At 39.5% G+C, this 15,111-nt stretch overlaps 1 protein-coding gene across 1 annotated transcript; it reads right to left on the reverse strand.

Moving 5' to 3' along the window:
• Positions 1-712: 712 nt before the first annotated feature.
• Positions 713-13,342, reverse strand: LOC116329502. Its single transcript, XM_039598698.1, has 10 exons — positions 13,271-13,342; positions 10,185-10,502; positions 9,598-9,867; positions 5,527-5,832; positions 4,783-5,070; positions 4,389-4,523; positions 3,518-3,564; positions 3,242-3,358; positions 2,311-2,379; positions 713-2,108 (listed from the first exon to the last, which is right to left on the reverse strand). Exons 1-10 carry the CDS (start codon positions 13,326-13,328, stop codon positions 2,022-2,024), a joined length of 1,695 nt encoding a protein of 564 aa, XP_039454632.1. The 5' UTR covers positions 13,329-13,342; the 3' UTR covers positions 713-2,021.
• Between the last annotated feature and the right edge of the window lie 1,769 nt (positions 13,343-15,111).

The following is a 15,111-nucleotide window of genomic DNA, read 5'->3' on the forward strand; positions in this document are numbered from 1 at the left end:
GGTACTGAAGCAGTTTACTGATCGCGTGACTTTGGTCAGACAAACCAAACACAAGGAGCCAGAAACAAACACAAAAAACAAAAAAAACAACAAAAAAAAAAAAAAAAAAAAAAAAAAAAGCGCAAACACTGGAGCCCGGAAAACAACAGAACAAAAACAGGCTCACGACAGGCGCAGGCGGCCAGGAAAAAAAGAAAAGAAAAAAAAGAAAAAACACACACACAAAAACGTTCAGGGGGCCAGCCCGGAGGCTGACAGCACAACAGGCCAAACCCAGGCAGTTCAGGGGGCCGGGCCGGAGGTTGACGGCCCAAGAGCCCAGAAAACAGTTCAGGGGGCCGGGCAGGTGGGAGGCACCGGCGGCGACGTAGTTCCGGGGGCCGTTCATGACGGCAATGACGTCCAGTCATCGGCCTGGAAAGTGGCCGGACAGGACGAGCAGGACGGACAGGCCCCTCGGACCCTCCAGCGGAGACAAACAAAGGCTGGTGCGGTTCTCCAGAACCCCCAGTGGGAACAGAAGGCTGGACGGGCCCCTCGGACCCTCCAGCGGAGGCACAAGGCCGGACGGGCCCCTCGGACCCTCCCACGGAGACAAACAAAGGCTGGTGTGGTTCTCCAGAACCCCCAGCGGGAACAGAAGGCTGGACAGGCCCCTCGGACCCTCCAGCGGAGGCAGAAGGCTGGACGGGCCCCTCGGACCCTCCAGCGGAGGCAGATGGCTGGGCAGCTAAGTGAGCTCGTGGCTGAGCAGCTAAGTGAGCTTGTGGCTGAGCAGCTGATGCAAAAAATATAGCCCCAGAATAAATAGTCCCATGGCCCGAAGAAAGAGAAAAAGTGTCCTTTTCGCTCACCACAGCTGGCTGTTTTGACATCCCGGGGTCTGGCTGTGGGGTGACACGCCAGTGGCGCGGCCGCCGCTTCCTCCTCGGTGATGGCTCCAATGGGCCGGGCAACTCCAAGTCCGGCGGGCTGGGCAGCACATCTTTCTCCAAGTTGGGTAGGTGAGCGGTAGCAACAGGGGGATGCAGATGAAGCTCATTAAGGAAAAACTCCTGTATGAGTGGGTGAAGTGAGTCCAAAAGCCAGGGGAGACCAGAAACCAGTCGCTGTAGCCGGTTTGCTACAGCACGCTGAAATTCCTCCCCTGGATGATTCAGCCACAAGTCACATAATTTATCCAGTGAATAAATTATATCCTCCCTGAGCTCATCAGACGGGGCAAGTGCTGCTGGGTCCATGTTCTGGTCGCGATCTTCTGTTATGTGAAGGCTGTGTGCACACAGGAGTGGTAGTAGGAGGACCCAATGTGCAGACACTCGGAGGCGGAAAGTAATTCAAACTCAGATTTATTGCTAAACTCAAAAGGTAAAAAAACTTGCAAATAAACTTACTCAGACAGAACACACAGCAAGAAGAGGGTAGATCATGACACGGACACAGAGAAACACAGGGCTTAAATACACAGAGGGAGCAATCAGGGAATGGGTAACAGGAGGGAAACACAGCTGGGGCAAATCAGGCCTAACGAGACAAAGGAAGCAAAACCAGACGCATTTACATGAGACACGGACTAAAATAAATAAAAATCGGTGATCGATTTTGCAATCGTATCATCCGATCTGGAGACATATGTACTGGGCACTCGGGTAAAGAGAGGGGCTGAGGTGTCTACTGATCACCACCTGGTGGTGGGTTGGATCAGGTGGTGGGGAGGATGCTGGACAAACCTGTGGCACCTAAACATATAGTGAGGGTGCGCTGGAAACGTCTGGCAGAGGCCCCAGTCCGCAAGATCTTCACCTCCCACCTGCAGCAGAGCTTCAACAGCATTCAAAGGGAGACTGGGGGCACTGAGTCCAAATGGACCATGTTCAGTACCTCCATCGCTGAAGCTGCTGCACTCAGCTGTGGCTGCAAAGCGGTTGGTGCCTGTGGTGGTGTTAAAACCCGAACCAGCATGGGTAGATAGCACTGACATTATGAGAAGTTTTATTCCCTCTGATTTCATTTTGGTAAGCTTAGCAGATGTTACTGTAGATGCTGCTGGGGTCAGTTTCTGCCTTCGTCTTCACAGCAGAATAAGTCACCGCCTCCTCGTTTTTGACCTGCTTCACACAACATTTACATGAGTCAGGTCGTTACAAAGATTTTGCTGTTGAGTTCAGTTTTTTTATTCAGTTTTTAAATAACTCACTGATTGAAGTCAGAGGAGTTGAAGAAAAATATATGCTTTGCAATACATATAGCACTGCAAAGAAAATTTAAGATGAGATCATAATTATTGTAGGAAACAACTGAAAAACTTACCTTTTTCTTCAGAGTTTTTTGATTAGAGTGGTCAATTGTGGCGTAGATGATATTCCCCTCTGGCTCCTCCTGATTGGAAACACAGTGGTTTAGAAAGCATAAATATCAATACACAGAACTCAGCTGTCTTAGGGCGAGAACTTTGACATCATAAATTCCATTTTAGCTCAACAAATATACTTTCAGAAACTATAGAATGTTGCATTTCTAACAATATTAGTTTGTGCATTTTCTCTTTTACCTTTTTCTGTTAAAAAAATAAACTTTGGGGAATCTTTAAAGCTGAAAATTCAATATGAAAGGATCAGTGTTAACATAACCTTAACCCTCGTTTGTCTTTCTGACAGGTAAGTGGGTCACTGTCTCCTGGTGGATCTTAAAAGTTTAATTTAACTTTAATCTGTCTTAATTTGGCTGTACTTTAACAAGTATGATCAGATTATTACAGTTCAATAATCTGCTACATTAAATAATCAAGAGAATTTTCTTTAAATAATTATGAAGAGAATCTTGGAAGCATGGTAAGGTGTTGTACACTAAATCAGAAACTAAATCAATGTCAAAAAACAAGAATTAGAGGTGGGCCAATGTCATTTAATCTTAGGAGATTTCCAGAGTATAGCACTTTTTTTTTCTCGAAATACAATTTTTTCCAAAAATTTGGAGTTTATTCTCAAACTGATCCATCATATTATTTTTCTTAATATAGCTCTAATATCACTTTATAGTTACTGAGATCTCAAAGGTATTACAGTTCTTTGTTTTAAAATTGCTTTCCTTGTGGAGGTGGTTTTAAATGCAGATTAATCAGATTAATGTTGATATCTATCTAATATAGATATTGCCTAACTAGCTAATATCTACTATATGTTAATTGTAAATGTAATATTTCACAGCCTAACGTAAAGATTTATCAAGGTAGCAATGTTACCTCACAGCAAGAAGATCCTGAGTTTAAATCTGCAGGCCAGATGGAACCTTTTTGTTTGGACTTTGTTCTCCATGTGCCTGTATGGGTTTCTTCATTTTTCATTTTCTCATTTTCTAGCTAAAGAACAAGAAAAGGGAAGCACAGTGACACTTCCTGTCAGTTTGGCAACTTGAGGAGCAAGTTCAGCATACAAACAAGTTCACTTTTAAAATTGTGAATATAGAAAGAAGTTTCTTTGGCATTTCCATGTTGGTTATATAATAAATTAATAGATACCGTATTTTTCAGTATAGTCACATTGTGGTGGGATGGTTTTTGAATATCTGGAACACAAAGTGATTTACTGAATTGGTTAATAAATGTCATAATATGGGGCATTATATTATTATATATATCATATTATTATATGTTTGTGTTAATTATGTTATTACTTATGACACATTTCCGAAAATGTGAAAATTGTTTATTTTTTCAGTACAAGGTAGAAAATACTGATATAACTATAATAAAGGTTTTGGACTTGTACATCATATCATATGTAGATATACGTATCATTATGTAGATAAAAAGCCAGCTGTAGCTCTAAGTGCACTGGCTCAAATGATTTTAGTGGGCCTGAGAGCTCATTACACTGAAAATGAAAACCAGTCTTGATTTTTTAACAAATTTAACAACAACGTTTGTTAGAAAGCCTTTCTTCAAACTGACTTTCTTCTGATTGGCTGCCAACTAAAAATAAAACATTTGAGCAGCAGGTTGGTGAGGTTTGTGTGCAAAGAGTGAAAGATGTATGCCTGAGATGGCGATGTTAATTATATTCACACTCACTGACATCATAAAGAGGTAAGAGTGGAAAAAGTGTCTTTTAGAGCTGTGAAGCCTCGGAGTTCAGCTCCTAAGGGTGACTTGTATATACATGGAATTCATTATTTGAACCTTTGTCCGTGTTTAATGAAAAGAAATAAGAGGATGCTTTAAATTTAGCATTTGTTTGCCTTAAATTCCTCAAATCAATCCATGAAAACTCTTAAAAATGCCAAAAAAAACAATAGCTTATTATGCATCACTTTATCATTCTGCAAGTTCACATGTCACATTATTGCACTGCTTTGTGCCTTCCTACAAATACTGTCCCTGTTTTACTGACCTTCTGTCACTTTGGCTCTCCTACTGTACTTAATGAAAACAGTAAAGATGACGACCAGAACCAGAATCACCATCCCAGCACCGATGATGATGAAGCCCTTGTTAGGTGTGGAATCAGACAGAGGATTCGTAGAGGCTTACCAAAGCAAATTATATATATATATATTATTACATATTACATATTATTATTATTATTACATATTATTACATATTACTGATATATATATATATACATATATGTAGAGAGAGAGAGAGAGAGAGAGAGAGAGCATAAATAGGAAAACTCATTTTTAATGAGCTACTTGGTAATAAACATTTTATATTAATATAATCAGACAGCATTTGTTTGATTAAAATGTTATCTTACTTTACTTTTGATTTTGTTATTATCTTACCTATAAAGACAGGTGTGTAGTGACCTTCTATCATCACAGTCTTTTTGTTAAGAAACTGGCAGGTGTATCTTTTGTTATGGTCACTCTGATGCTTCACAGTCAGAAGAGAAACACATTTTGTCTGCCCATTTTGCAGGACACCTCTGTCAGGCAGTGCAAATCCTGTCTCATCCACCCAGCAGATACTTTTCTTTTTACAGGGTATGGAAGAATAGTATCTAAACAGAGAGCACTCCAAAGTGATGTTTCCATCCTTCTGTGGGTCAGTGTCTGATGGAGATCCTGAAACTGAGAGGATGTGACTGAATGAGAAGAACCTAATATCTGTCTTACCCTTTGTTATTCTTTATTATCTTTTGTTATCCACATATTAACTGAGTGATTGTCCTGTAGAAACATTAGTTTTGCAGTTGTAATACCCGTGACATTGTTTCAGATGCAAATGCAAACTTTTTACCACATGAATAAACAAGTAATAGCCAATCAGATTGCTCATCTCATCACATAGGCATATCATTTTAAATCCCTGCTCTCATCATCCCAAAAAAGCAATACATTCAGTTACATGAGACATCAGTTCACATGGATTGAAATCAAAGCTGCATCCCCCATAAAGCCTGTGGAGATGATGGTTGGTGATTAGTTCTTAGTGTGAAGGGTTATTTACAGAACTGGGTGTGAGAAAGGGATCTCTGTTTTTTAAAGTACCCCACCTTTAATGAGATGTTATGAATGTGTACTCACTGGTCAAAATATGCAGATAGACACTTGTGCCCTGACCAGTGGTCCCTTCAGGCCGACAGAAGTATTTGCCAGCATCCTCTGCAGTGATGTTGTTGATGCCCAGAGAGCAGTTACTCTGCAGACTCAGCCTGGCAGCTTGAGCTGATTGCTTCACATTACTATTTTGAACCAGTATTTCAGTCTGAGATGAGTCTTTGCTGTAAAGCCAGTTAATCATGGCGCATGTATCAGATAGACTGTCACACGGTAGAGTGACACACTCTCCAGGTCTGTGATAGAGGTGGTACATCTGTCCACTGATCACTGCTACTTAGAAAAGACAGAGTCAGAAGAAAAGACAACACAAATAATCATCATCAAACAAAATAATAACTAACATTTGCAGCAACATAGAGAAAATGTACCAACATAGATGCCAAGAACATAAATTCCTGTAAGAAACATGTTCACAATTTTCAAATAAATCTCAGTTCTCAAAATTTCCTAACCTAACTCATTTATAATTGCCAAAAATTTTTCTTTCCAAACTTTTTAATTTTTTTTCAGAAAAAAAGACTATACCAAAAGCTTTTGCGAGGTTAGAGTGGCCTGTAAAGAATCCGTTCTTAAAAAGGTAAAGTAAAAGAAGCTATACCTTCAAACTGGAGCACAAAAATGAGAATCAGTTCCAGCAAAGCCATTCTGTGTCAGCACAGAAATGTTATGAGGCATTCCTTTGCTACCAGTCTGTCTAATGGTGCTAGTTCCTCTTTGACATCATCACATACCACCCATACTGTCATGAGACATTTTGGGTTTCATCACATCCACTCCACACAATAAATTCAAATACACGTTAAAGGAACCGATAACAGGTTTTAGTAAAGAAAAAAATCATGTTTGATCTATTTGCTTATGATAATTTTAATAATTTTGGTATCAACCCAAAATCATTTTAAGGCTGAATCCTACCTCAGTGTGGTAAAATGTTGAAATAATAGTGAAGTAATTTTCATTCTCACATCTAATTAGATTTTTTTTTAAAGATCAGGTGTTATGATTTGGAATTTAAGTGGAAAACTGTGGTTGTGGAGGTGTGGTGGAAAAAAAGAAAGGAAGTGGTCAAACTGAAGCTCAGATGTTGTCATGTAAGCGCGCTGGCCCCACAGCATATGTAAAACATGTCTGGTTTATTCTGTCAAAGCATGGCATGAATACATTTCTTTTAAAATCTTAAAACTTGCTTATATTTTTGGGTTGTTTTGTATCTTTTCAGTGACAGTCTGTTAAATAGAAACTGATCTATGTTACACTAACTTTAGTCATTTTGTGACTTAACTGAAAAACTTACTAAAATCCTTCATATCCTTTAACACCTAACATAAGTTCTACTACAACCAAATGAGTTTATCTTTCTTTCTATATGTATTTAATTCTTTATTCCCACCAATTTTACATTTTTGGGGGGGTTTTTTAGCAGAAATGAGGGTTTGGTGTCTTTTTTAAATAAATAACAGCCTAGCTATTTCTTGAAGTTGACTTGGCTCTTAAATAAAATCAGTATTTTTAATAAAGTCATTATTTGTAACTCTGTCTTGATTAAGTCACCCATAGCTACAAAGGACACACCATTTAAGGTATTCTGTATTTAACTTCATAAACTTATTTCTTTTACAGCAATGCTGCCATTTAAAGTATTTAGATAAGAAGCTACAAATACAAGTTTAGATCTTCACTTTTATCATTTAAGCAGTCTAAATAGGAAGAAATTGAAGAAACGAGTAACTTAATACATAACGCAGGATTTTTATTTTTCCAGATGTCTCACAAAATTAGGCTCAACCAACGATACAGAGGAATTATTAAATGGTAAATGGTCTGTATTTGTATAACGCTTTACACATCCAGTCATCCACCCATTCACACACACATTCACACACTGGTGATGGCAAGCTACATTGTAGCCACAGCCACCCTGGGGCGCACTGACAGAGGCGAGGCTGCCGGACACTGGCGCCACCGGGCCCTCTGACCACCACCAGTAGGCAACGGGTGAAGTGTCTTGTCCAAGGACACAACGACCGAGACTGTCCCAGCCGGGGCTCGAACCGGCAACCTTCCGATTACAAGGTGAACTCCCAACTCTTGAGCCATGATCGCCATCACTTGAACTACTTTGTTCAAGTGATGACAAATATTAAAGCTTAAGAATCATAACTTGGCTTTATCGAGTACCGCTGTACTTTTCAGTGCTTTTATTCTACCAACAGTTATTTAATGGGAAACACCTGTACGTTAAGCAAGGCAACCCTAGCAAAAACTAATAAACAGCATATGTGGACCCCTTTGAAAACAAGACGTTACACTATACTCTATAGGTTTAGCCACATATACTCTTTTAGAAATAAATTTGACCATGTGATAACACAAAAGCACAAATCCAGCTCCCCAGCCTCTTAATACAAACTAATAATTAATTGCAATCATAAATAAACCTGTAGAGCCGGAGCCACTGTCTTTTCATTTAAAAGGGAGATTTTCTTTCTCATTTTCACCAAGTGTTTAATTGTTGGGGTCTCTCTGTATTTCTAAATGTATAAATAGAATTTACCTTCTGTGTGAGTATATATAGAGTGTGTTTCCCTCTGTCCCTCGTCTGTTTGTCATCCTGGTGTTTTCATTCAGCAGTTTCTCAGCATTACTCTTTACCCTCAAATATTTGCACTACCCATAAAGGGGCTCTTCTATTTGTGCATGCTTCAGCCATCTTGAGTTCACACCCTATGAAATTGAATAAGTATAAATGAGATCTTAATGTCTCTGTATTAGTTTTAAAAATTAATTGACTGAACTCCAGAGGAAATTATTCAGACATTACAAAAGAAAAAGAACCTAACGATGAAATCAGTATTGTGTTAAAGCTTATGTTCATCGGGCCGCCTACAGTCTTCTATAAAAAGTCAGTGAAGACATTTGTTGCTGGATTTCTGTAAACAAGCTTTACATCAGAAAAGGTGATGACATTTCCTATTTCTTATGAATTAAAAGGCAGAATTTCAGAGGAAGTTGTGTAGTTACTATTGCCCAATTACTATTTCAATAACACGAGGACCCAAAATTAGTCATAACATTTTGATTCCATAATTTGGTATCTGTTATGAAGATGTGCAATGCTGCTACATTTTATTCAACAAGACGAACTGAAACTGCTGTGAACAAAAGCCCATATCCTTATCATTGTGACAGTCCAAAGGCAGGTAACAATACCGGGGTGAATGACTGGATAATTTACCACAGATGGGGAAGAAATGTGGGGGATTATTAAAATGGAAATTCATATATAGTGAAGCAAGGTCAGGTTTATTTGTCTTAGATGGGTGGGCAAAACCAAAAATCCAAGTCAGATATAACAGGGATATTGAGCGTGGTTATTGTCTTCTCTGCTAACCCGGGCTCTCAGGCCCTCAGGCTCTGTTCTCATACAGAAGAGCAGTTCATCATTTCAATTTCTGACCAGGTGAGTGGAACTTAGTCCTAGTTCAGGGATTATGTGAGAAATATGATTATTAAATTAGAGACACACAGTCTCTAATTTAACTCTGACACAAAGAGTAAAATGCTTATATTGACACAAAGATGTCTTTTGGTGTCCAAAGCTTACTTTGAAATAAGAATACGTGATATAAATTTCAAATCTTTTAAGTTGTTTTTAATTCACTGGCTTTTTGCTTCCTGAAAAGAGAGAGAGCACAGCAATTAGATTCAAATGTCAGATTGTTTATCAGTGCTCTTTAGGATCTAAATTGTCTCATCTCTGCCTCTGAGGACAAAAACAGTGATTGCAGTCATTAGGATCACTGCTCCAATGCGAAGAGTCCACATGATGTAGCTCACAGGAAACTGATCTGTGTATTCTATGAAAAACAGTACAAGAAAATATTATGCTTTTGTAACTTTATTATTAAATTCTGGTCAAATTAATGTTTGAACATTTGGAAACTAGAGTAAATTACTTCTACAAATAAAACCAAAGCTTTATTTATTGAAGTGCATAATTCAGATTATTTTGAAATTCATTTAAGCTTCTCATACCTCTAAGTGTGTAGTGAGCTTCTATCTTCACACTGTTTTTCTTGATATACTGGCAGGTGTAGGTTTTGTTGTGGGCCCTCTGAGGTTTCACAGTCAAAAGAGAAACGCACATCGGTCCAGTGTCCCTGGCACCACTGCCAAGCAGCACAGTTCCTCTTTCGTTCAACCAGAGGATGCTGTTCTCGCCACACAATTGGGAGTCAGAGTATTTGAAGAGAGTGCATGCTAATGTGATGTATCCATCCCCGTTTAGTGTCTGAGATGCTGAAACTGAGAGAAAACAGGTGATAAAAGAAATCTAAAACTCTGTAACAGGTCCTCAGAAATTTTCCCACATTTCAAACAAATTTCACTGGATTCACTGGTGAGATTTCACTTTTAAGCTGTTGTTTCAAAGGTCTGAAACCTTTTCAATCCCCAAATTAAAACTATTATACGATGTTTAATCAAATCTTTGCCACTTTCACAGTTTGTTAGTCTGCAGTTATTGCTTGCTGAATGTTCTGTGTAAGCAGTTAATTTAATAAGACAAAAATGTAGTGAACATAACTGTGGTGTTTGGGAATCATTAAAGTCTAAGTACTCACTGTTCAAAATATGCAGACCCACATTTGTATCCTGGGCTGTAGTGTTCCCAGACCGACAGCAGTAAAGGCCAGCATCTTCAGCAACAATGTTCCTGATGCCCAGGGAACAGTTACTGTACAGACTCAGTCTGGCTGCTTGAGCTGAGTTCTCCATAATAGCTCCATTCCAAACCATTTCTGTTGTCTCAGAGTTATCTCTGTCATAAAACCACGTAATGATGGAGCATGATGAGTTCAATGAGGATGTGTTATCACAGGGGAGAATGACATCATTTCCCGGTGTGTAATAAAGATCCATGTAGGTTTCACTGATGCATGCTGCAAAGAAATAAACATGTTTATTCTACTTTCTTTTTTCTTTGAATTCATGTATTTACCTATCAATCAATATCAAGAAACATGAAACATAAATGTTCATTTTTGCACACAGCCTATAAGACTAATAGGAACCTCTCATACTCATGTTAATTTGAACTTTTCAGTTTTTTTCATAATCATTTCTGTCATCATTTCTGTGATGCAGGTTATGTTCCTTCACTTATCTTTCTGACTTTTATTTGATGGCTTAAGCTAGGGTGGCATGGTAATGTGGTCCTCAGCAATTGCTACATTCCAAATTATGTTATATTGCTAAATTATTTTCAGCCCTTGAAAATAAGGGAACCATGTATATAAATCCTGTAAGATGTTGGTACATCTCATAGCAAGAAAGTCCTGGGTTTGAATCTGCTGGACAGCTCGGGTATTTCTCTGTGGAATTTAAGAATTACAGCCATTTATATACATGGTCCCCTTATTTTGAGTTAGTGAAAATAATTGGGCAAACTAACATAATTTGAAATATAGCAGTTGTTTTTAACATTTAAAAATTCTTTGCAGTCAATGGCTGTCTGAAGTCTAGAGCTCATGGACATCAACAAATGCTGTTTTTCCTCCTTGAATGAATAATACTACTGTGGCAGGATGTGGTTTGTGGCTCAGCTGTAGGGGAGGGGTGGAGTAGTGTGTTCAATGGACAGTGCCAGGGAAGGCCTGCTGGCGCAGTTGATTTTCATCATCCTAACCACACCTTCCCTATTTCTAGTAGTTGCTGGGGCCTAGAGGAAGAGGCCCCAGCAACTGCTGGGGTTCTGGTAATGAGTGTTACAGTGGCGCCCAACTTCCCGGTGTGACATGTCAAACCCACAGGTACCACAGCCAGTTCAGGTGACCCAGATGAAGGCCAACATGGCAGCCATGCACCAGATGCAGGCAGTTGTGAATGGGGGGCAGCTAGAGGACCTGCAGGTCAAGACTGGGCGCGGACACATCCATCAGGAGTGCCCATTCATGGATGCCAGCGAGGTGTTCGGTGTTGCTGAAGTCCCAACAGACTCCCTGGCTCAGGAGGCACGTACAGGGATCCAGTAAGGTCCCAATGGGGTACACGCCTGGCTATGGTTGACACGGGCTGTACACAGACCCTTGTCTAACAAACACTGGTTCAGCCAGGGAGGTTGGAGGCTGAGTCGGTGGAAGTTGGATGTGTGCAGAGGGACATACCCAAATATGCCATAGTGCCACTGCAAATTAAACATAAGGGCAAAACGCATAGAGGAAAGACTGTGCATCCCTTAATTCTCTGGGGACAGATTGGCCTGAAACCTGATTGGTTTAATAACCTGCTAGGGCAGTGTGTGGGGATGCATGACCTTTAACAGTATGTAGCACCTGTGCTGCACTCAGCAGTGATGCGGGCTCGTCCGACATTGGCTCTGGGGAGAGGAGACAGCAGGGCCCTGCCCGCCCCAGGATTTCACTCCACAGGAGATTTCCTACTAGAATAATCTCGTGATGATACCCTGCACTCAGCCTTTGACCAATGGATAAAAATTGATGGTCACATGGTGCGCCTTGATGCAGCGCTGACCTACCAGCATTTTGTACTGATCAGAGATAGACTTTATCAAGTGAGCCATGACACTGCCAGTTGTTGATTTCTAAAAGCCACCAGAAAATGATTTTCAAGTCGGCTCTAAAACTCCATGGCAAGGCATATGGGATATAAAAAAGCTCAGGTGGACTGGCATGTCTACTGCACTTTTTGCCATAATTTGGGGTTGGCGAGTGTAATGTACCCAGGTTTAAGGATATAATGGTTTCATCTGTTGAAATATTTTTTTTCTGAACTGTGCATGCCCTTGAAGTTTTTACCAGCTCTCTGACAGGTTTCTGTTTTTCTGCCTAATGATGTCCTCCATCACTTCCAGTCTTCTATTTGGGCCTCATATTTAGAAATCCAGTGAAAAGCAACAGTTTGAATCAAATTAATATATATTATCTGCTTTATTTGTCATGAGATACAAAAGGAAAAAAAAGTCTCCCCTGGCCATGAAACTACTTGCCAGTTAATTGTACAATTGCAAAGCCTCTGAAAGTGTAAAACAACTATGATTTCTGAACAATTAATGCACAATTTTTATAAGACGCCTTTAAATTAAAGCCAAAAGTCAGCATTACAATCACATCTTGATTGTTTGATTTAAAATCGACTGGTACTGATGTACAGAGGCAAAACTACAAAAATGTTGTCTGTCCATAAAGTTCTTAACTCTATATCGTCCATATCAAGACCTGTGAAAAGATCAGTGTTTTCTAGTAGCTTCTATCCTGTCATTTGCACCTCTCAGCCAACTGAAGATGTAAACATTATTCTAATAATGATATGCAGATTTCATTCTATAACTAATAATTCATAAACAATAGAAATAAACAGTAATAAACAAGAGAAATGTGCTGTATATTCAACTAGAATGAACACTTAATTGATTGCTATGTGCATAATAAGATATAGAATAAGCAGAATCTACAGTAGCCTAACCTGCTTTGTGTCAAGCGCTGGATCATAACCTTTTCAGTTTTCTGTTGCAGTTAAAGTCAATGGAATTTATCTAATTAAGGTCCAAAATCTAAGAATACAAAGTGGTTGTCATTTTTGTGTTGGCAATCAATGATAATTTTCCACATGGCTACAACAGTTTAAATGTTCATATTTCATAACCACATAGTCAAGCACAAAAGCAAGAAAAGAAAATCTGAGTAATTACCTTCAAACTGAAGCATAAAAATCAGGATTGTTAACAGTGAAGAAATGTGTTGTTGCATCTCTCTCTCCAGGCTCAAATTAGGCTCTCTGGCACAGAAGAACAGAAGTGATAACATTTCCTTTTCCTGGTTTCAGAGAAAAAGTTGCAAAATTGTCCTATTCGTCACCCAACGTATCTGCACAGTTTGACAGGGTATGTATTAATCTGAATGTGGGTCGCAGTCCCTGGCATTGGGCACTTTTTTATTTGATTTTACTGCTGTTCTTGTGCTCTACATTTATTTATTTCTTTATTGTTTGAGTTTTGAATTCCCATCTTGATTTTGTTATTTTTGTAATAGAGTAATTTCTAATGATACTGTTGAGTCTTTGTCTGTTTTACTGTCCATGTTTTACTCTTCCTGCTCTCTGCCTCATCTTTCTCTGTTCTGTAAAATTAGCTTTGTGTCTCTTTCTTGGTAATGATAATTAGACTGGCACTCATACTGCTTTTTACTACAAGCCACCAATTCAAATAGGCCTTCAAACACTTTTTCTAGCAGTCACACACACTCACGGCTACATCCAGGACAATTAGGAGATCAAACCTAGTCAAGAGCTGATGGAACCTGGGATTGAACTACTAATCTTAGAGATCTCTAATTGTTAGAGAACAGGCTCTACTGCCTGAAATCAACAGGTATGTGTGGTGGAGGTGTGACCGCTGGCTAAGCTGCAGGGGCGGAGTGGGGCAGTTAAGCTCAAGTGGGCGTTGCCAAGGAGGCTGGAGGGACAGGCGGCGATGATTTGCCTAACGAGGTTTCTCCCTTTTTATATAGTGAAGCCAGAGGCCAGAGGGAGGAGTGTTCGCAGATGACTAACTGAAAAGTTGGTGAACAGTGCACCGAAACATAAAGCCACATGTGTGGTGTTTCAATAAACACTCCTCAAGTGAACAGCATCACAGTGTGTCGGGTCAATCTTTACAGTATGATGTCATTACCTACTGGCCAATCAGTTATCTGGAAAACAATGTGACCATTCCTGTAAGTACTAGAGTTTGGGGTGGGGGGGTTGATGGTATTATAATATCTTTTGTAGCTATTTTATGTATTCACACAGAGATTTGATAGTTTATTAAATAAATAAAAAAATAATCTGTGAATACTACAAAAATGAGGGCTCATCTCCTGCACTAACATCCTGAGATAACATCAGCAGAGCAAACTTATATTAAATTGGCTCAACCAAAAAACCATCCTACACTGGACACACTTAGACAAAGCCACCTTTAAATGCAGAGCATGCTGATGGTAAAAGTGGGATAGCAACCTCCATGGAGGTCAAGGAAACGTGATTCAGAAGGAGGTACATTTTTGGATTATTCAATTATTCAATTATTCAATTATTCAATTATCTTTAGGGTTTTTTCTAATTTGCGCAGCTTCATCTCCTTGTTCTACCTGTGACATGGAGATCAGTTTCAGTATCTGTTGTGAATGATATCTCAATTGCTAAAATACATCTGGAGGACAAAGAAAACTGGAGGCTTGCCAGAAAGGCGTGTTCAGTGATGGAGAGGTGCACCCAAGTGTTTTTGCTTTCAGCATATAGCATATTGGTCAATGAGCTTTGATCAGTGGTTGTTGATCAATGGTCATGACAATTTGCATATTAATGATCAAGGAATTGACCTCACAGCCCATTGTTCATTTGTGCAAATGCACTGTTTATAAGGTTGGGGAAACCTGCAGTCAGCTGAGAGTGATGAGTGATGAAACGTTTCTCCCATTGAAAAGGCTACGTCCAGGTGAGCAGAATCAACCTTTTGAGATTCAGCATTGAGAGTTTCCAAAAGAAGAA

The sequence above is a fragment of the Oreochromis aureus genome, linkage group 15, assembly GCF_013358895.1.
Source record: "Oreochromis aureus strain Israel breed Guangdong linkage group 15, ZZ_aureus, whole genome shotgun sequence".
In the NCBI taxonomy this organism is placed as follows: Eukaryota; Metazoa; Chordata; class Actinopteri; order Cichliformes; family Cichlidae; genus Oreochromis; species Oreochromis aureus.

Excerpts from the sequence above, each read along its gene's own strand:
- LOC116329502 (XM_039598698.1), bottom strand. The coding sequence starts at position 13,328 with ATGCAACAACACATTTCTTCACTGTTAACAATCCTGATTTTTATGCTT. Across the intron at positions 5,833-9,597 it reads AGCTCACTACACACTTAGAG|CAGTGATCAGTGGACAGATG; the intron begins GTATGAGAAGCT and ends TTTTCTAAGTAG. Across the intron at positions 2,109-2,310 it reads AAAAAACTCTGAAGAAAAAG|GTCAAAAACGAGGAGGCGGT; the intron begins GTAAGTTTTTCA and ends TGTGTGAAGCAG.